This window comes from Callionymus lyra, chromosome 12 (genome assembly GCF_982586985.1).
Source record: "Callionymus lyra chromosome 12, fCalLyr1.hap1.1, whole genome shotgun sequence".
Classification (NCBI taxonomy): Eukaryota; Metazoa; Chordata; class Actinopteri; order Syngnathiformes; family Callionymidae; genus Callionymus; species Callionymus lyra.
Window position 1 is genome coordinate 24300025 of NC_141829.1, and position 21425 is coordinate 24321449.

Sequence of the window (21425 nt, forward strand, 5' to 3'; positions counted from 1 at the left end):
TTTCCAGGGTAACCAGGGTACCAAATAGTCTCTCGGCGGCTTCTCCGCGGTGCGTCCTTTTGTTTACACTTTCATATATATATATCTGAGCTGCAAATGCCAGACTGACTCCAGAACTCCTTATCTTCTTCTCAGGCACACCTCAGAGGTGTTGTTATGACTGACAGAGGATTTTAACTCTCTGTGAATCTTTTTAAAGCCATAAACAACAGGTGGAGCTCAAACTTTTGAAGAAAAAAAGCCAGAAATTTTCATTTGATTCAAGGTTTTTCTAATTTTTATTTAAAGGGAAACAAATGTGTTGATTTAAGTGTGTCTTAGATTGATCTTCGACCTCTATTGTACTCATCAGTATGTGTATGTTTGTACAAAACTCTTTATTAATTATAATATTTACATTAGACAACGTGCTTAAGCCCCGCCCACTGAAAACACTTGGTTTTTCTGAAGATTACATTTTGTTTACCCCGATCATCACCAATTTTACTGTTTTTGGGTCAAAATTGAGGTCATCAATTCAGGTATTCTCCACCTCCATGGGACTCGCTGTATAAAGAAAGCGGGGGTGATTACAACTGGCTAGAGGAGGAGTGAAGACCAATATCTCGTGATGAGAGACTCGCTGCATCTTGAAGAGGATCACTGTCTTCAGAGACATCTTGAGGATACAAGCAACAAAGGTGTCCCAGGTCATCTTGTTCTTTTTATCATCAAAAAGTCTATGAACGAAGACGAGAATAAAAACCGGAAACATCTGGCACACAAGTCCAAAGTGGTTTTATAGTCTCGACCACTCAAATTGTGAACATCAATGATTAAAATGTTAAACAGAAAGTGTGGAAAAAGCTTGGAGCCAAATACAGTGACAGAAAAGGACCAAAAAACATTAGGAGTCCACACAAAGGTTACCTTAAATTAATTAAATAGTGACCCAAGTGTAATTTTAACACCCACGAAACAGACAACAGCATTTACATATTGGTATTTCATTGTCATTGACTCTAATCTTCAACAAAAACAAAGATCCAAGGAGGTAAATGTCACCTAACTCTAACTCGAACTGCTAACTAGAAGGTATAGCATTAATATAAAAAAGTAATTCACTTTACATCGCATTCTGTCTTAGAATTAATCTAAATGTGTGCTCAGATCCTTGGCTCCTACACGGGTTTGAGTTTGTAACGGAGTTTGTTCAGGGTGGTCTGTAGTTCAAGACAAACTAAAGAAGATTTTAACAATAAATTAAACCTTAACTTTATTTAAAAAAAAACAACTGAGTATCTACAAGATAATTAACGATGACAATAACGGGAAACTTTTTGCAAATATAATATGATGGGTGATGATTCGAAGTGGGACTTGAAAAGGCGGCTGTAAGGTCGAAAGGTCAAAGGTAGGGGAGCGTGTCACCTCAAAAGTGGGCGACCCTCTTTTAGCATGACCCGGCCAGACCCCTGATGTTTGTCTGGCACTTTATCGATTATCTCGCTCATTCCCCCCCCCCTCCTCGACGTTATTGAAAACCAGCGCACGTCCTCCACTCCGGAGCCGTGCGCCTGCGCGTAAAGGCGCGCCGCGCTGGTCCAAGTGGCGAGGAGAGAAAAGGGCGTTCCACTGCCATTCCTCAACAGATGATGCTGGACTTGCACCTGCGGAGCTTCTGTCACCAGCACGCCTCGTCTTCTGCTGCTCCTCACCGAGCCAGGATCAGGAGTCACGGCGATGCTTGAGCAGGAAAACCAGCAGAGGGTTCGAGTCGGACTTCCACGACTGAAGTTTCCTGAAGTGTGTTCCGTGGAGGCGGCGAGGGATGCGCTTTAGGAACGCGCGGGTTCTGGAGGATGCGCTTCACTGCGAGGAACATGTGGAAGAAATAAAGAGGAGAAGCGAGACAACGAGGAAGCTCCCCGGGATGAATCGCTCCTATTTCAGGCTTTTAGGAGCTTTGTTGACATATTTCATGGAGACTAACAAGTTTGGGTGAGTAACAACTTTACCCCAAGAAAAGTTGTCGTATATAACAACAAATATTGTCCTACATTATCTACTATAAATGAGCTTTGGATTTATAACCTGGGAAATAATTGATTACCGCGTAAAACAAAGACTTTTGAGCCTATGTCACTGTATTTTATTTTCCAGAAAAGGTGTGTTTGAGCTCATCAATGTTTCTTATAGTTTGAATGTGAATTATGCATTATAAATAAATATACTGTTCACACATTAAAACATCTAATTACGTTATTATTTAAGTAACCACATACATTTACAAACTGAATTATTGTTTATCTCTTTAGTTTTTTAGTGTTGTTTTTTAACTATAAAACAAAAATTTTCTTTTTTATTTAATATTAAGAGGAGTGCATTTAATAGACATAAAATATGGTCTCTTATCAAAATGAACAATCAAGTTTTGCTTTTTTAATTTCATGTTTTTGGCACATTTAGCCATTGATAAAACACATTGAGATACTAAATCATGTCAGAATCTTGAATTCATTTCAGCGTATTTTAGAAACTTTATTTTGAAACAAAAACCAATCATATTAAATTGAAATTTTATTTAAATGTTTAATTTATAATAATACTAGTCTTTTGGATTTCTTAATTCAGACAAGTTATGTGTGTTTTGGCATAATAATGTCAATTTATTGTAATCCATCGGTGCAGACAAGTATTTCTTCTAAAATCCGAGTTTGTAATTATTTCTCTAACTCTAGATATTATGTCAGTATAGTTGAAACTACAACCAACTTAAATATTAACAATTCTATTCAATGTAAGGATGGAGCCACACCAGAGGATGTATTGCCAAAGAAGACACTGGGGGTTGAAAAACAGTTGACTGTGAAGCTAAATCATTCTGTGGAGGGGTTCGTAATCATTGGTAAACTATCACGTTTGAGTTATTAATCAAATAGACAAATAGAAAGGTATATAATGTAGTCATTAGCTCAGTGTGTTTTGAAGGGTAATTTGAATAAAGATAATGAAATGATCTATATATTACCAACCTTCTCTCGTATCTTTTAATGTATTCAGGTCAAGTACTTTTCAATTATTAATGTAAATTTCTTTGTTGTGTATTAATTTTTCCAACACTTATTTAACCATATTTATTTGCAATCATTGAGGGTTAAAATCTAATCCAAGTCTCTTGTTGCATTTATATAAATAAAACATGTGCATTGGGGAAGCAGCAATCAATTATTTTAGCATTTAAATGTTAATTTGTTGATTGATCTAAAAAAAAACTGAAGAAAAACAGCGTGAACAACATCTTTAGGGAGTCACAATATATACTGGGACTTGAGAGGCTTAATCTGCAAATAAAACAAAAAAAAAACCTTTACAAATGAATATTTTTAAAACTAGGCTTAACTTGTATTGTATATTTATGTATATGTATTCATAAATATATATTTTTAATTATACACAATATAGGGTGGGTTTCAAAAATGATCATATGATATAGAGATTCTATATTTCAAAATAGTTTTTTAATTTTTCCTTTTTTTTACGGACAAAAAATCACTCAAACAAAAAAGGACAAAAAAGAGTTTTTAACCTCCTATTATGTCTGATAATGTAAAATCAATGACTGTTGTGTGTTTGTAATGAGCGTTGGCGTTGTCTTTACATCACTCGGGGGAAATCTTTCAGAGAGCGCTTGCATATCAAATTAGTGTAACTGGATGCAAACTCATGTGACAGATTCACACACTAAAGTGAGCACATCATCTGTGAATCGATACACATGACATTTTTGTGTCAGTTGGAATCTAAAAAAGATGATGAACATGATGTCACACAACTTTTTTTTGCACGTTTTTTTTTAATGAATTCGATTTTTTAAAGAATAGTATACTGCAGATATTTTTAAGAGAACTTTACAATACTATTTTTTATTATTATTATTACATTGTGTATTTATTATTAATATTTCAGAACAAGTGTTGATTGATTAATTTATTTGAGAAGCCCCTAATCAGACAAAAAAAAGAAAAACATGTTTGTTTTGAAACGGCTCCAAAATGATTTTTAAGCATGTTCAATTCATATACTGACAGATACTTTCCTTGGACGGATCTCGCAAAAGGATTCAATCAACTGTCTGTTTTGTGTATTTTCCAGAGATGCCAAAGAGCACGATTCCAGATCCTCCTCCAACTTGTCTCCCTCTGACTTCCTGGACTCACTGATGGGACGAACGTCAGGCTACGACGCCCGAATACGCCCCAATTTCAAAGGTCGCTGCTTCCTTCTCTGTGTCACCCACACCAGTTTGTATCTTTAGGGCAATTTTAAAACGACACGTCTGACCGTCCACTCTGTTATCTGCTGCCACGATTCATCGCTGTCACCCGTCTGATAAGATCCATCCATCACTGGAGTTGACAGTAACATAATTGTGCTGACCGGGATCAGATCAGCAGCTCACCTCTGCTGGAGCACGTTTGAGCCAGAACGTACTGAACGAAGCGACAGAGAGAGATGGTGTCGGGACGGCGGGTAGCTGTTGTTTGGATGTGATGTGAGCAGCAGAAGGAGAGGCAGGGCCCTCTGGAGCTCAGGTCCACTCCACATGATTGTGAGTGGTGCTTGATATCAACTATAACTCAGCGATGTATCAGCAAGTTCAGCAGAGAATCTGGCCTAGATCTTTCCGTCCATCAGGGAGAGCTGGCGATGCTGAGGCGACGGTTATTTACCCACATTAGAAGAGAGTGTTGTGAGTTATGTCTCTATCTTTGGTTCATGGTTCCTCCCAGGATTCTCTTCAGCTCCCCTGTTGTGTTTTGTCACGATGATTGTGTAGTTAGTGTTGCTCAGTGTCGCTGACCAACAGCATTTGAGGTGTGGAAGTTTGTGTCCTCTTGCCAACTTTAAGCGTGAAAAGCGAAAAGCGACTTTTTTTTCGATCACACTTTCAGCTTGTATCGCTGCCGTGTTCAGTTAGAAGCCGATTCTTATGTAAGCGTCCCCCGTCAACAAGAACTCACTGAAGGGTCACACAGTAGCCCTGCTGCTCCACCTCCAGGCTGCTAATGAATTGTGTATGCACAAAGCTATTTACGCAAATGAGATGATTGCATCATTTAGCGACTTCTAGAGATTTTCAGGACAGCCAATAGCAACTTTCCTAACTAAATATTTGGCAACACAATGTTTGGCGAGCCCACGTGCATGAAGGACACAAGAAATCGTACAACAATAGTAGCAATAATGGATTAGGTTTGAATCCCAGTTGCCTTACCAGGTTTATCCCTTGGCCCTCCATATGATATGTCTTTCGTGAGCAACTTGTTTATTTCACCAAGTCTTAAAAATGAGGTGCATACTTTGTCTTTCTTTCTCCCATTTATATGTCTGGCGATCCAAGATGTTCTTGTTCATTGGTTCTAAGTCTTGTTCCTTTAGATAAGGGGTCTCAAACTCAATCGCTCAAAGGGACCAAAATCTTTTAGTACCCTTTGTAAGGGACCAATCAAAATACCTTTCTTCAACTTTGGTTTTACTCTGGCGTCTATAGACCTTTGACATCCATGATCTATTTTACGATTAAAAACTGGACTCTTTATCTGTCACAATATCAGCATGAACATTAATCTACCATCAAATGACTTGCAGGCTGGTTTGGCCATAGCTGCCTTGAATGCCCATTGTTCATTGACCTTCTGCGATGTGGGCAATGATGGCAGGCAGAAAGTGTAGCCATGACGCACCACAACACTGACACTGACAATTTTTGTTGGTTCAGGGTGAATAGTCAATATGCATGGACGCTAGATAAAAATTTAAATAAGAATTCAGTGGTGGGATAGTCACAAGGCCGTCAACTGGAATGAAATTACGGAACCGCTTGAGAGAATCCATGCAATGGCAACATCGAACCGACCTTCTGTTTAGGTTGTTGGTTTGGTCTGTACTCTGGTTTATCCCACAAAAGAGTATGGGAAGGTAGAAGAGTCAAGGCTTAACGGTATTGCTAGACCTTTATTATGAGATTTACTATGTGAAGCGGGAAGGAAGGTTGGAAGGGTTTGAAGAACGTGACTAGAGTTAAACTCCAGACACGTCTGTACACCCTCCAGCATTTTTGCCCCAGCCTCCAGGCTTTGATCTGGATGGATATATTTGCACAACTGTAGATCCAAAACTACATTTTATATCTCTATTTGACATTAGATACCATGATATCCCCCCCATCCATTCATTTGTCCAACAGAACAGTTTTGGGGTAAAGCCCTAATCTAGTGGTGAATGATCTTGACAAGTTAACCCAATAGTATAACAAGAACACACAATCATGCAGGAAGAGGTGTGAGTCATCTATATTGAAGACTGCTGGTTTGAAGTCAACCGCACTTGAATTCATTTCTAATGAACAAAAACCTCATTGTTCTCTCTGGAGGTGCTGCAGAAAGTTCCTGAGCACTGACCTAGATTCTCTTGCATTTGTTGTGAGACGGTGTTTCTTTGTTTTTCCAGCTCCTGCTGTTCTATGCAGGTATGTGATGACACTTTCTCATGCTAATGCCGAAGCTCCGTCTGATGCAATATTGATGAAGAAGGCATGTGAAAAAATGTGAATAGTGAGGGGGCGGACTTTAGGAAGTCAACAAGTCTTTCAAGAAGCTTTGGGCTCAGACCGATCTGTTGGGTGAGAACGTCAAGGCTTGTTCTAGATTTGAGAGAATCGAGTCCCAGGTGCCAAAACTACACGCCAAGTCATTTTATGTTGCCCGCCCGATGGTTTCCAACCATTCTTTTGTCAGAATTTGATGTATAACTGGGGGCTCCCGCCATTCACAGAAGGGAATAAGTGGTAGAAAATGAGTGATTGGATGAATGGTGTACAACTGATGTACTTTAAGGCACAGAGAAAATAGTTAATACGACAGATCTTCCGGCAGGGCTGGCTACCTAACTTCGATTCTTTTGTGGCAACGACCGAAATAGTAACAAAAAATTCTTCGTCTTCTCGTGCCAAGTTTCAGTACCTGGAGATTTGACAAAGACATTTGTCTGCCTACCAGAAAGGCTTTTAACGGTGTTACTTTATTAAGTTTTACCCCGTCTAAAATCTCGGCGAACAAGAGGTTACGAGAACAGAGCCCATTATGATGTAATAATGGTCATAACTCCTTCTCCAGCCGGCTGTAATCACCCTTGCTTTGCTTATACAACAAGTCCCTCGCAGGTGGAGACTGATGGCCAAGGTCCAAGATTGATGACGCGTGGTGACGCTTGACCAATCACAGCAGAGTGGGTGTGGTTGGGTTAAACAAGATTGAATCTCTTGAAAAAATGTTTTCGGTGGGCGGTGCTTAAGCATATTTTCTTAGTGTATATACTTTAATTAAAAGAGAGTGTTACGATTACATTTTATTTTTACTTTAAAGTGAACATTACATTTTAAACTGGATGTTTAAAGTCTATACATAGTGAAGGTATCTGAACTGGTATTGGAAATTCTAATTAATACCCAGCTCTATCTTTCGCTGAAGACTGAAAAGCTAGTTGGGTGGACAGAGGGTTTTATGGGTAAAAATGTGACTAATGATCTGACCTTCTCTCTGTGTCCACCTGCAGGTCCACCAGTTAATGTCAGCTGCAACATTTTCATCAACAGCTTCGGTTCTATAGCAGAAACTACAATGGTGAGTTGAGCATGAAACATTCATCAGTTGATGTCTATTTTAGTCTTCAAATCATGCATAATTAATACACATTTACAGTATATTACAAAGAAAGTCAGGGGGGACGAGTACATTGTACAAGGGGCCACTTGATATACAGTGAGCGGTCATCAAGCAAAAGAGGAGGGCATTAAGGATAATGCCTTTAAAATGGTCAGGAAACTTAATTTACTGCAGCAACACTATAGAACGGTATATTAATAGTATTTACAAATGTAATTATGTGATAATATAATAATAAAAAAAATTGCCCCGGGTCACAGTCAGGTCTGAAGCTTTTAAAAGAAAAAAAATCTGAAATACAGAATCAACTGATTCATAATCTATGATCATGAAGACTTATATTAAGACCGAGTATGAATGTTTGTTTGATTGTCAGGGATTAACTTCTGATGCTGTTGCAAGTCCTTCCAGACACCAAAGTGCTGATGACTCATAATGGAGTGGTGACATCATTATATTTGGACATGTCAACCGTTCACCAGAAAGATACATTATCAAATATTTAATTAAACTTAATTTTCCATCATTGTTTCCACACCTTCACCTCTCTTCTGGTAGTCACACCTTCATGTACTCATTCATCTTTTTTGTTTTGACCTCAGTGTCCCTTCAAATCTTTATTTATGTGGCCCGTGTTGGAATTTAGCTCCCTACTCTCTCTCTAAATGACTATAGCATCAGCAAACATCATAGTCCCCGGAGATGTTTTCTAACTTCTTCTTACACCTTTTCTTTATTGATTCCTGAAGTTTGTTTGGATTCATGAGTAAACAGGAGTCAAATATGATGCTAATCTCTTTGTGTTTGAGAAGAACATGCATACATTTGAGTGATACAACTCTGAAAATCGCAGCGTGACAAAGTATGCAAAGCCGCTTGTCATCTGTGCAGGATTACAGGGTGAACATCTTCCTGCGGCAGAAGTGGAATGACCCCCGGCTGGCTTACAGTAAGTACCCAGACTCCTCCCTGGACCTGGACCCGTCCATGCTGGACTCCATCTGGAAGCCGGATCTGTTCTTCGCCAACGAGAAGGGCGCAAACTTCCACGACGTCACCACGGACAACAAGCTGCTGAGGATCTTCAAGGACGGGAACGTTCTCTACAGCATCAGGTGACGCCTGACTAGCTTCAAAGAAACACAAAAGAACGAGTGATTATAATATTTCACCTCTGGACATGTCCCCGACATAAAAGTGAAGAAAATTGATTTTTATCTCATTAACATCACTGATACAAAGGCGGGTAGATTTTTAATAAAATAAGGAGGATCACAGACAAAACCTTCAGGGGGTCTTCGGTTTGGTCAAGCAAGAACAGAATAGAATACAGTGAGAATATGTTTAATTTAATCTCAATACAAAGTTCACTTTTTCAATTTTCTACCACCGCGAGGCCATGTTAAGCAGAGAGTCCATTACAGAAGGAGCCCAAGGCTGAGTGGTGCTCAGGTGTGCCAGCGTAGTGGGTCATCGGCTGGGATGAAAAAGCATTTATCTGCGTTCACGGGGGGAGACGAGAGAGACGAGCGACCGCGATGCATCACACAGACAATAAGTTCAGTAATGGAAGTGTGATGGCAGCTTGGACAGATCACACTCAGCGGAGGGGACACGAAAATCTATTTCTTAGATTCAATCTGTCTCTGCTCGCAGGTTGACTCTGATTCTGTCCTGCCCGATGGACCTGAAGAACTTTCCCATGGACACACAAACATGCACCATGCAGCTGGAGAGTTGTAAGTATCACCAAAAACCCGCTGAAAAGAAACCAAACTACAGCCCGATGGCCGGCTACTGCCCAATTCATTATTTCAAGATTTCAATTAAATTTGAATTCATATGTTAAGCTCAAGGAGAAACGTGACCAGATGGCTGATTTTCAATTTCATATAGCTTTGAAGATAATGGTTTTTCAAGTCTTAAGTATTTCTTTCTGAATCCAGCTGTCAAGGTGAACGACCTCCACCACTGCATTTGTATTTCTGGACCCTGAGATAACAAGGGTTAATAAAATTCAATAATAATAAGTTTTGATTGTGTCTCACAGATTCAATATTAACTACAGTACACCTGCATATCTCCACAACACAGTGATTATTGCTAATGGCTACTTGCCCACTTGAATATCAACATTGATACTTAGTAATGGCAGCAGTCATTTAGAAATACATTGAACAAATCATTATACAGGACTCTGAATGTTTGCACACATAAACTATTTCAATCTTTCTCTGCAATGACAATGTTTCCCCACTAGATGTAACATCCCAGACGTATTGATCCAGTTGTACTCTACTGTTTATTTCAATTTTTGGCGGTTTTTCGGATTCAGCAAAAAAAAAAAATAGAAGTTGAACATGACAGCCAAGTACTTACTAAAAAGAAAGACTCTTTACAAAGAGCTTACTTACTAACTTATTACTTACTTACGTACTTGCTTAATTACTTACTAACTTACTTAAATACTTACTTACTTACTTAAATACTTACTTACTTACTTACTTACTTACTTACTTACTTAAATACTTACTTACTTACTTAAATACTTACTTACTTACTTACTTACTTAAATACTTACTTACTTGCTTAAATACTTACTTACTTACTTAAATACTTACTTACTTAAATACTTACTTACTTACTTACTTAAATACTTACTTACTTACTTACTTACTTACTTACTTACTTAAATACTTACTTAAATACTTACTTACTTAAATACTTAATTACTTACTTTATCAAATACTTACTTACTTTAATACTTACTTACTTACTTAAATACTTACTTACTTACTTACTTACTTACTTACTTACTTACTTACTTAATAAGAAACATAAGGACCAAACAGTTTTTGGTCAAATGGTACGACCTATGCTATAATTGGCTGCAGGTCATCGGGTCTGATTGATCGTTGAGCCGCCTCTGTTTGGTTGCAGGGATTTATTGATTTGAAGTGATTGATGGCTGTGTCTGCAGTTGGCTACACCATGAACGACTTGGTCTTCGAGTGGCTGGAAGACGGCGCGGTGCAGGTTTCAGAGGGACTCACGCTGCCTCAGTTCATCATGAGGGATGAGAAGGAGCTGGGATACTGTACGAAGCACTACAACACCGGTGAGAACCAGATCAAGAGGGGTGGGCACCTTGAGACAGTTGATGGACCGGTGTTTTTCCGAGCAGGTAAATTCACATGTATCGAGGTGAAGTTCCACCTGGAGAGGCAGATGGGTTACTACTTGATCCAGATGTACATCCCGTCCCTCCTCATCGTCATCCTCTCCTGGGTGTCGTTCTGGATCAATATGGACGCTGCTCCGGCGAGAGTGGCTCTGGGCATCACCACCGTGCTCACCATGACCACGCAGAGCTCCGGCTCCAGAGCGTCTCTTCCCAAGGTAAGTTTGAAACCAGAACCATCACCAACACCAATGAACAAGTATTTAAATCAGTTTTCAGTCTATTGTCTTGAGTTCTTAGTCTTGCGATATAAACCATGTTTAAATTGCCCTCACTCTGAAGAAAATGACCTTGACTCATCAGGCAAAAAAATATGGCGAAACCAATAACATTGCAGCCTCAGGTCACATGCTTGTCTGTTGTTTTATACAGAGCATTAGGCTCTCCCCTTTACCTCCAGTAAACAGTAAATTAGAGCTGGATAATACTGGTTAATACAACAATACAATAAAATAATAAATATTGTGCTATTTACTTTATTGTTATTCAATGGCACTGTATTGATTTTTATTTTTCACATTTTCTGGCTTTTGATGGTTACATTTTTTATATATATATATAGTCCTTTTATGGTTTGTATTTCAATTAAATGAGAGTTAAGTAGTTTTTATTTACACGTTATATGCATATATTCATGGTGTTTGTTTATTTCTGTTTCGCAATTATACTTCCTGGCAGCTAGATGGCAGCAGTCTTTAGGTCCTCAGATAATAGATAAAAGCAACAATGAAATCCCAAGCGGTCCCAGTGATGACTAAGGATGAGAGGATACAGTCGTGTCTTTGTCAAGAGTCTGTAAATTCTGCTACGCAGAGTGAAGTACTTGGACAATACAACAAATATATACTTGTTAGTACAGTATCATGATACATCACAATATATCTGTAGTTTCCTGCGTATCTTGAAGTATCCTTTCGCCAGATTATTGTATGTAAACTGTGTTACCAGAATCAGTTTGTATTCTTAGAGGCTAAAATACAGGATTTTACCCAAAAAAACACACAGGTAAAATCTTTTTGAAAAAGGGGCCGAAAAGATGTTCCTGAAAGACGAGTGATGATAAATATTTAAGATTTCAATCCCACAGAAAAACAATCTCAACGAGCAGCTCCGATCAGGAATATTTTAGTTCCATTGTTTTCTCCCTGGATTGAACCCCCGAGAGAAATATCTGCATCTTCCCAGAAGCCCTCGTGGCTCGGAATCAATCAAGGAACGACTTCTCTGTCGACGCTCTGAACTCTGTGTTTTCTCTCCGTCCAGGTCTCTTATGTGAAAGCCATTGATATCTGGATGGCAGTGTGTCTGCTCTTTGTGTTCGCCGCGCTGCTGGAATATGCCGGGGTTAATTTTGTCTCCAGGCAACAGAAAGAGTTCCTGCGCTTGAGACGGAGACAGAGGAGAAATCACAAGGTAGCCCTCCACGTCTGTTCCTACTTCTGCTGTGAAACTAGCGTGATGTCAGAATTGCAGTCATTTTTTGACAGAACCTTATTTATAAGAAGGGTGAGAAGAGAGACACACATGTATATCAGGAAGATAAAGAACAATCATTTTATTGAGAAAGTTTTAACGAGAGTCGAAAGAAGCTAAAATAAATTGCCTTGTCATCATTAAAAACTTGAAAAGCACTTAGTGAGCGCAGACCTCTGCCAAACTGATCATTCTCATCTTGTATTGTATTGTATTGTCTTTACTTAGAATGTTTCCCCAAGTTTATTTGATCGATGTAGTTAGATGTTATTCGACTTTTTTCTATCATCTCAAATAAAATTGATATTAATGAGCTTACCCAGAAATCAGTGCTGTTGCTGATCTGTCTATATAAAGTAAGAAGAAACTTTTCCAAACCAAACTCCAGACCATTCTGCAAATGTACTCATCTATTCTTTGTCTCTTTATCAGTTTTTCCTGAAATTTTCATTAAATTCTCTTATATTTCGTTTTTGACAAACTTAGCTAACAGATTTCGTGAATACAGAGGGTCACAGGAACACGTTGGTAGAAGCAACATTTTCAAACTTATTATATGTATGTTTTTCAAAGATTTAAATAAAAGTAGATCTAATATTTCAAATTGTTAAACATTTTCTATTAAAATTGAAACAATGTGTAATGTGAAAACATTAAAATATATTTCAGGTTTTTTGAGGACGATATGAGATATAGACACAGAATATCACATTCTGAAAATAATTAGCTTTTACTTTTGTAAAAAGATAATATGTGGGCAAATATATGAAAATAATCTTTAAACAAACACTTTTGTTCTTATGGATCAGCTTTATAGTTTCGCTCTTACCTCATGAGGGCTAGATGTATGCAGACAATGGGCCTTACGGTAGTGTAGGTCTGATGAAGCTTCATGAACCACTAGATGGTGGTCTCTGCACAATTTTCCTTTGAACAACTCTTCTAATGAAACATCACATCCTTTCTAAATAGATGGCGCCACCTACTGACCTCTAAACAACATGACACTGCTTCATGAAGCTTCATCAGCCCAGCACTGCTGAAAGGGGCCCCAGGGCTACACCTTGCCACGGTCTCACTTATAGCAAGGAAAATGATGCTTTATGTTTGGTGAAATTGAAAACCAAAAAATAGCTACTGGGACACATAATAATGATGAGAATTCATCTACGAAGCTTTAGGATAGAGCAAGGTATGAAGTGAACTTTATTTTTTTTTTTTAAGTAATTATTTTTGACATCCGGATAAGACAAGACAACATGATCAAAAGACACAAAGTAAAATCCCTCTGCTCAACATTCTGATTAACATTTTCTCTCATCATAAAAAAGAAGTGACCATTAAATGTGAGATTGTAATGGGAAAGATGTGTAAAATATACTGTTATATCTGCCTAAAACCGTCCAGACTATATCCAAGATGTGTGACTGGAGGACCTTCAGTGTAAAGTGTCAATAACAAGCTAACTTGCTGACCGTGATGAGGTTTTATTGACAAGTATTCATTCAAAGCGTTGTTTCTATTCTGAAATTTGACTAGCAATGATCTAATAGAAACCTCACTTTCAGGACGAGGACATGAGTGAAGGTCGCTTCAACTTCGCGGGCTACAACATGAGCTTGCCGACGAAAGATGGCTCCGCCGTCAAAAACGCCACTCCGACCCCCAGCGCCCAACTGGCGGCCGCGAAAGATCTCGAAACCATGAAGAAGAAGTTTGTGGACAGAGCCAAGAGGATAGACACCATCTCCAGGGCGGCGTTTCCTCTGGCCTTCCTCATCTTCAACGTCTTCTACTGGATCACCTACAAGATCATCCGACACGAGGACATCCACAAGAAGTGAAGCTCCAGAGAAACTATGAGACGCTCTTTCAGGGATATCGTACAACATTCAGGCACTGTTGTACTGCTGCAATGGTTTTATCTCAAGGCTTGGTGACCTTCTGAAGAAGACGACCAAATGTTTTTAACTCCTGCCTCGTTGATGTTCCACCGAGAAACAAAAAAACATTCCATGATTTGTAACTTTAATGTAGCTTGTTGGGTTTGCGAAAAAAAAACGTTTTCTTATCGAGGATGTTTGGGACTTTTATATATCGTACAGTTGTCATGACGACATTTACACTGAAGTGTGGAACATGTGTGTATAACTCAAGAACTGGAAAGGAAGCTCAGGTCCGTTTAAAGTTGATTCGTCATTTCTGATCGTTAGATATCACTGATCTGTTTCCTGAGAATGACACTAGAATTACTATCATTAAAAATACTCGTTCATCTTTATTGGCACGGACGGAGATACTTTTTAAAGTAATGTCACCAGCCATTGCCATTGTTATATACAGAACATACCTTTCTATTATCTCAGGGTCAAGGTGAACCGAAAGCCCGAAAACAAAAGGGATACCACAAACGCTTTTGTTTTAGGGCTTTCGGGTCACCTTGACCCAGAGTTAACACAAGGGTAAAAAGATTGATCTAGTCCTTGTCACCAATGGACAATTGATCCAAAGATAAAATACATAGTTTTAAATAGTTATTTTATCAATAAAGGTTGTTCTATGACTCAATTCAAGAATCCAAAACTTGCCAACCAACGTTAAATGTGCAAACTTTACGGTGGGGTTGATGATCTCAACCAATAGTGAGTAGCCTTGCTTGTTCCGTATAGTCCCAGATTGAGGCTCTTACTTCCCTGATGGTCCGGAGGTTGAGGTTTGATTGACAGACACCATCCAATTTCCAAAGGTTTTCAATTGATTCGACAAAATATCTCTGACATAACATTGAAATATTTTCACTCATTTTTTAATTTTCAGTCAATAGGGAGGACTCTGGCACGTACAATTCAGCCCCAAAAAATTGCTGAAACAGCATAACATGTGTCAAGCCTGTTACAATGGTATCGAAATTTAAGAATTATTGTCATAATTTTGCACAGAAACGGACAAAATGTAATTTCAATGTTTTTTTTAATTGTTTTGTGTTTTTTCTTTCAAAAGTGTTTTCGCACCAATGTCAGATAATTGAGAATCTTCTGGAGTTACAAGTTGTATTGTAAGAGCAATACTTTTTTTGAAATTTTAATTTATTACTCTTACTTTGAAGAATTTTCAGAAAACCGGGGAAGGCTCAACACAAAATAAGGCTGCAGCAACTATCGAGAGTTCTGATTGGCCAACAACCCCCCCTGGAGGACATGTCGGTCTTAAGTGCCAAAAAACTGACTTTTTATTTTTTTTATTTGATCACACTTTCACTCTTTCAACCTTACATCTGTTAAGAGGATGGCTCGTCACTCTTCATCGCCTACACTCGTCATCATCCATCACTCAAAACTGTGAACACTTTCGATGTTGTCCAGACGAGAATATGGTTTGGTAGAAATAGAGAAATATTTATTGTAACAGGGAAAACCACCATGCTTGTGCTCAAAACATCTTGACTTGGACTGTTTGTACAGTTTGTTCCGACTGGATGGATCAAGAGGGGTTAGTTTAATGTATATACCCGACAGCTTCTGGTGTCAACTTTTGAACCATCAATAAAACTGACCGTGTACCAGTTGTGTTGTTTTTATACACACTTTTGTGTATGTGTTGGAATCTTATTTTCCACCGGAGGCTGATGCAGGCAGAATTATGTGAACCTCGTTAAGCAAAAAAATGTTTTAAAAAAACAGCTTCCCATCACTCATTAAGTTTAGTGAGCCCACTCCGTGAAAAGGTCTGAGAGAAACAAGAAGTTGGAGTTGTCATAGCAACAGCCAACCAGAGGCTGAGCGATTATGAAGCTCAGACCAGAGGCTCATTATTTCAGCCAGTTGAGGACACACGTCTTGTGACGGAACACGAGGTGGGAAAACAGAGAGGCCGGATTAATTTGACCAAACAGAAAGGTTGTGATAGATACGGGAACTCTGCAGGGACAGAAAGAACAAACAATGGTATCAGAGAATGAAGCAGTTATTATGATGTGTAGTTGTCTTGACAGGCATATGAGGACGTGTAGGAGAAGAAACATCAGTTCACAAGGTCTCAGACTTGGCTCTTCTTGCTCTAAGACCATGGTTCTCATGTATTACGTGTCCAGAGTTAAATATGACAAAAGAGCTGAGCCAGAAGACAAAGGTCTCATGACAAACTCATCCAACTGAAAGTTGGACATAAATAGAATAAACTGTAAATGCCATCTTGTCAGGAGGTCCCCAGGATATTTCCCTGGTGAGGTGTTCAGCTGGAAGGAGGCCTTGGGGCAGACCCAGGAAAAGACTCAATTGCCCAGGAACACTTGGCTGAATAAAGTTGCATTTTTTTAAACTCCAAGATACATTTTGAAAAAGACAAACACTATAGGTTTCGTATTTAGAGGATGTGAGAGAAAAAAAGAATTAATACTATTTGAAAGTTTGAGGGATATTCGATCAGTCAAGCAAATAAAACTACGAGTATTACAAACTGAAAGTTTAAATTATGTTTCAGTAGAATGCACCATGAATCAGGAATAAATGTTAAAAAGAAAGAAAAAGACAGACATAATATTAATATAATATATTAATAAAGGGTAACTAATGTAAAAACCCAACTACGACTTACTCACATGTTTCAAATGTTGAGTCTCTCATCATGACCATGTTTTAAAGTACTTACTTTATAAAGCCCCTACTCAAGTCTTGGTAAATGAGAAGTTACGAGAGCAGAATCCATTATGACCTAATAATGGTTTTCACTCCTCCTCCAGACAGCTGTAATCACCCAGGACGCCCACTTTGTTTATTCAACAAGTCCCTGGAGGTGAAGACTTCTGGGATTGATGACGTGCGGTGACAAACCTTGATGTTCTACCAATCACAGCAGAGTAGGTGTGGGTATGCTAAACAAGATTTCATCTCGAGAAATGTTTCAATGAAAAGAGAGTTTTGAGCGAACAGAAACATAGTGATAGTACAATAGAGTCCAACATCTATTTTAGAGACACTTTAACCTACCTTTAAACATTTTTTTTTTTTGTGGTATTTCACATTTATTGAAGAACATAATTTCCACGTGATAAAAATCGGATAATTCTAAAATGATGGAATTAACCAAAAGAAATTAAGGAAATAGATAATGAATTAAAAGAATTGGATCTTCGAATAAATATGGGAATATACTTTAGTTCCACTTGTATTTTCTTATTGAGTTTGTTTTCATTTAATTTAATTTAATCTGATGGGTCTCATAAACTAATTTAGCTGCATTCATATTGAAAGAAATGGCAATAACGAATATTTGAATTATTGACCGGGTCAGTCGATAGATTGTTTCAGAAAAGACCAATTAAAAATACTTCCCTAGAAATAAACAAGGACGAGCTTAAACCATTTAATCGTTTGAATCACATAGAAATGAATGTTATTTAAAACAAATTGAGAAAATGATCAACAAACTTGAGAAATGAAAGATACTTGATACCAAAGAAAACATTTTCATAATTAAACTTAATAAACTTCTGCCAACACAACATTGAATGGTGTATAGGTGTGACTGATAAACGTGCACATTAGTTCACAACGTTGTAATCAATGGCCGCCCACGTTGTTTACTTGACCCATCGAGCAGAAGAGGAAACAGGAAGATGACCTGGAGGATCAATAAGAGGAGAAGGTCCAGGTCAACGACCTCTATAGTGAGTCATTATGAACACAACTGTGCATGTTTGAAGCATCACAGATAAACAATTACACAGAAGAGAAACTAAAAACACTTCTTTAATCATCAAGACTTTTTGTTATCGTAAGAAGCTGATTTTAGGAGGAACTCTATATCAGACGGAATTCAATTTAGCAACACTTGATGTTTCCCTCTCATACGTCCCAATTTGATTTAAGACATTATATATTGTCATTTCATTGTCGAATTACATGACAAGAGACTCTAATATTAAAGTTATACAACAAGTGTTACGGGGTGGCCTCTAGATGAGCCATCCATGTTGGTGCGTTGAAGCTAAGAGCTCAGCGTGCTGGAATCATGGCCTTCATCAACGTAACCACATTATTCCAGAGATTGTTCCTGACATGAGGTCACACAAAGCATCATGTAAAATGGCATATTAGCATAATTCATCGGCCAGCTCCTCCGAACCAGAAAAATAGATACGTACCATGTCATGTTGTGTAAATCTTCCCAGGAGACCTTTAGGTTCACCTTTACATTCCTCTATTTAAAGCTGCTGTAAAGGACACGGAGAGATGATCTAAATGTCAGTTACCATGACAACCATCAAACGTTCTTATTCCTGGAGCACCATTTTAATTGAGATAGTTGTTCAAGAAATCTTGAACACATTTCTGGCACTTGTCTTCACACAGTCTTAACAATAAGTTCATACATTTGGTCATATGTATTCTGTTAGCATGAGGAGCTCATTCCACTAACCTCGCTAAAATCATTCAGAGGTTTCCTGATGTTTCTTATCACATTTTTGCTGATGACAACCAGCTCTACTGCTCTTTTGATCCAACTGAGTCCCAGAAGCTGAACAGCTTAGTCAATTGTTTGCCAGAAATCAAACAATGGCTGATTGAACACTGCAGAAAACTGACCAGAAACTGTTTCCTTCAACTGAGAAAAATCTCTAAACTTAGGAAAATGTTGTCGGAACATGATCTGGAGCTTGTAATCCATGCGTTTGTTTCTTCTCGTCTGGACTATTGTAACAGTTTGTTTTCATGTCTTAACAAGAAGGAGTTGTCTCGCCTGCAGTTGATTCAGAACTCTGCAGCGAGAATTCTAACCCGCTCAAGTAGAAGAACTCACATTTCTCCGATCCTTAAAACTCTTCACTGGCTTCCAGTTTCTTTCAGGATCAACTTTAAAATTCTGGTTCTTACTTTCAGATCTATTCATGGTCAGGCTCCTCCTTACATCAGTGATCTGATCCAGCCTTACACCCCAGCTCGGGCTCTGAGGTCTGTGGATCAGAATCTACTGATGGTTCCTCGCAAACGATCTTCCTCTCTTTGAGCTTGATGGATCTACTGACTCCTTCAAGAAACATCTTAAGACATTCTTATTTGTTCAGGCTTTTCCCTGATTCTCTGAGACTCCTGTATTGTTCAGTGTTATCTTGACCTTTAAAGTATATACTTTATTGAATATTGTTTTGATTGTTTAAGCGCTTTGTGACCCTGGTGTGGAAAAGCGCTATACAAATAAAAATTACTTACTTACTAATCTGTGCGTAAGTCAAGTTTTCAATGATGTCACAGTTTGTCTCACCTTAATGAATTTTGATAATGTACAAATGAAGCATTTTCCATTTTGGGAAGGGTCCTTGTAACAGCATTTAAATGAATAATGGATAAATAAAAAGACTGGATGGATGGATGGATGGATGGATGGATGGATGGATGGATGGATGGATGGATGGATGGATGGATGGATGGATGGATGGATGGATGGATGGATGGATGGATGGATGGATGGATGGATGGATGGATGGATGGATGGATGGATGGATGGATGGATGGATGGATGGATGGATGGATGGATGGATGGATGGATGGATGGATGGATGGATGGATGGATGGATGGATGGATGGATGGATGGATGGATGGATGGATGGATGGATGGATGGATGGATGGATGGATGGATGGATGGATGGATGGATGGATGGATGGATGGATGGATGGATGGATGGATGGATGGATGGATGGATGGATGGATGGATGGATGGATGGATGGATGGATGGATGGATGGATGGATGGATGGATGGATGGATGGATGGATGGATGGATGGATGGATGGATGGATGGATGGATGGATGGATTTTACAGGGTGATCAAAATGAAGGAATCTGCTTAAAACAAAACTAAAATATTGTATATATGCATTGTTACATGTCTTACTCAATGTGAAGATGTAAATAGTACATTTTATAGAATGACCTTCATGCTAGTTGAGTTTGATAACAGTGAACAAGCATGGATGAGAACAGCTTGATTTAAAGAACGGTATTTAAAGAAGACAGAAGCATCCCTCTAAAGAAACATTTGCTCTAAGAATAAAGAAGCATGCAAAGTTTTCTGGTGAAAACTAAAAACAAAAAGACATTAAAGGTGTGAAGGAAAGTTGAATTCTCTCTCCCTCAGGAGTAAAATAAACCTTCACACATCCGAGCAGCTTCCAAAAGACCTTCTCCATCGTGCCAAGTTGCTTTTTCCTTTTTTTTCTATCGGGAGAGTTTGAAGTTCACTTGAAAGAGGAGCGGCAGCAGAGGAGGAAACATCCAAACACTTTGAACTCAACAACATTCACGGCAAAATAAACCGAGCGTGAGGATGGTATCCCGAAAAGCTTTCAGTCAAAGACGCCGGTCGGATGTGTGGCCCAGAGGACCCCCTTCACCATGGCTTCTGTCGGAGACACACCTACACTGAAATACTGTTGAAGGTTCCAGTCACAGTGCCTTAGGAAAAATAGTCAAATGTCCAAGAGCGGCAGAGAAGCACATTCAGGAAAACTAAAATCAATTTGGAATCTGAATTATAATTAATTATTTTAATAATAAAATATAAGAAAAAAAATGTTTTCATCGTAAAATATTTATTTTTAACCTGAGAATGTAAAATACTAATAAATAAATGGCACTTAAGCCTTATAGGTGAACAAAAAAAAGCAAAGCTGACTTTTCAATGCTCATTCCTTATCAATGAAAAGGTTTGTCATGTTGGAGCTTTTATTTTGAAGTTCTGATTGACATAACTCTAATCTTAACGCTCTTAATATTTGGCCCTCGCTTGTTTTAGCTTCATCAAATGTAACCCTTTTAAAAAAAACTTTGCACACCCCTGGTCCAACAGGTACAATCTGCATCAGTTGACCGTAGATATTCTGTATTTCCCCAGAGATGCTGGAAAGTCGCCTGTAGAGAAAGCTACCACTTCTATCGCCTCGACTCGGCAAAGATAAGAAGTTCATGATATCTAGAATCATTTGTAAAATAGATACAAATAAATATG

At 38.4% G+C, this 21425-nt stretch overlaps 1 protein-coding gene across 2 annotated transcripts; it reads left to right on the forward strand.

Moving 5' to 3' along the window:
- Positions 1–1648: 1648 nt before the first annotated feature.
- Positions 1649–15979, forward strand: glra2 (glycine receptor, alpha 2). 2 transcript variants are annotated; one of them, XM_087804210.1, is made up of 9 exons: positions 1649–1980; positions 4135–4250; positions 7597–7664; positions 8598–8821; positions 9363–9445; positions 10687–10824; positions 10891–11105; positions 12211–12360; positions 13989–15979. In XM_087804210.1, the coding sequence occupies exons 1-9, from the start codon at positions 1811–1813 to the stop codon at positions 14262–14264; spliced, it is 1440 nt and encodes a 479-aa protein (XP_087660336.1). In that variant the 5' UTR covers positions 1649–1810; the 3' UTR covers positions 14265–15979. The 2 variants fall into 2 exon arrangements, with proteins under 2 accessions (XP_087660336.1, XP_087660337.1); XM_087804211.1 differs by lacking the exon at positions 12211–12360.
- The last annotated feature ends 5446 nt before the right edge of the window (positions 15980–21425 follow it).

Coding starts and splice junctions, on each gene's coding strand:
- glra2 (XM_087804210.1), top strand. CDS start 1,811: ATGCGCTTTAGGAACGCGCGGGTTCTGGAGGATGCGCTTCACTGCGAG. Junction 1,981..4,134: donor ATGGAGACTAACAAGTTTGG/GTGAGTAACAAC, acceptor TGTATTTTCCAG/AGATGCCAAAGAGCACGATT. Junction 4,251..7,596: donor AATACGCCCCAATTTCAAAG/GTCGCTGCTTCC, acceptor GTCCACCTGCAG/GTCCACCAGTTAATGTCAGC.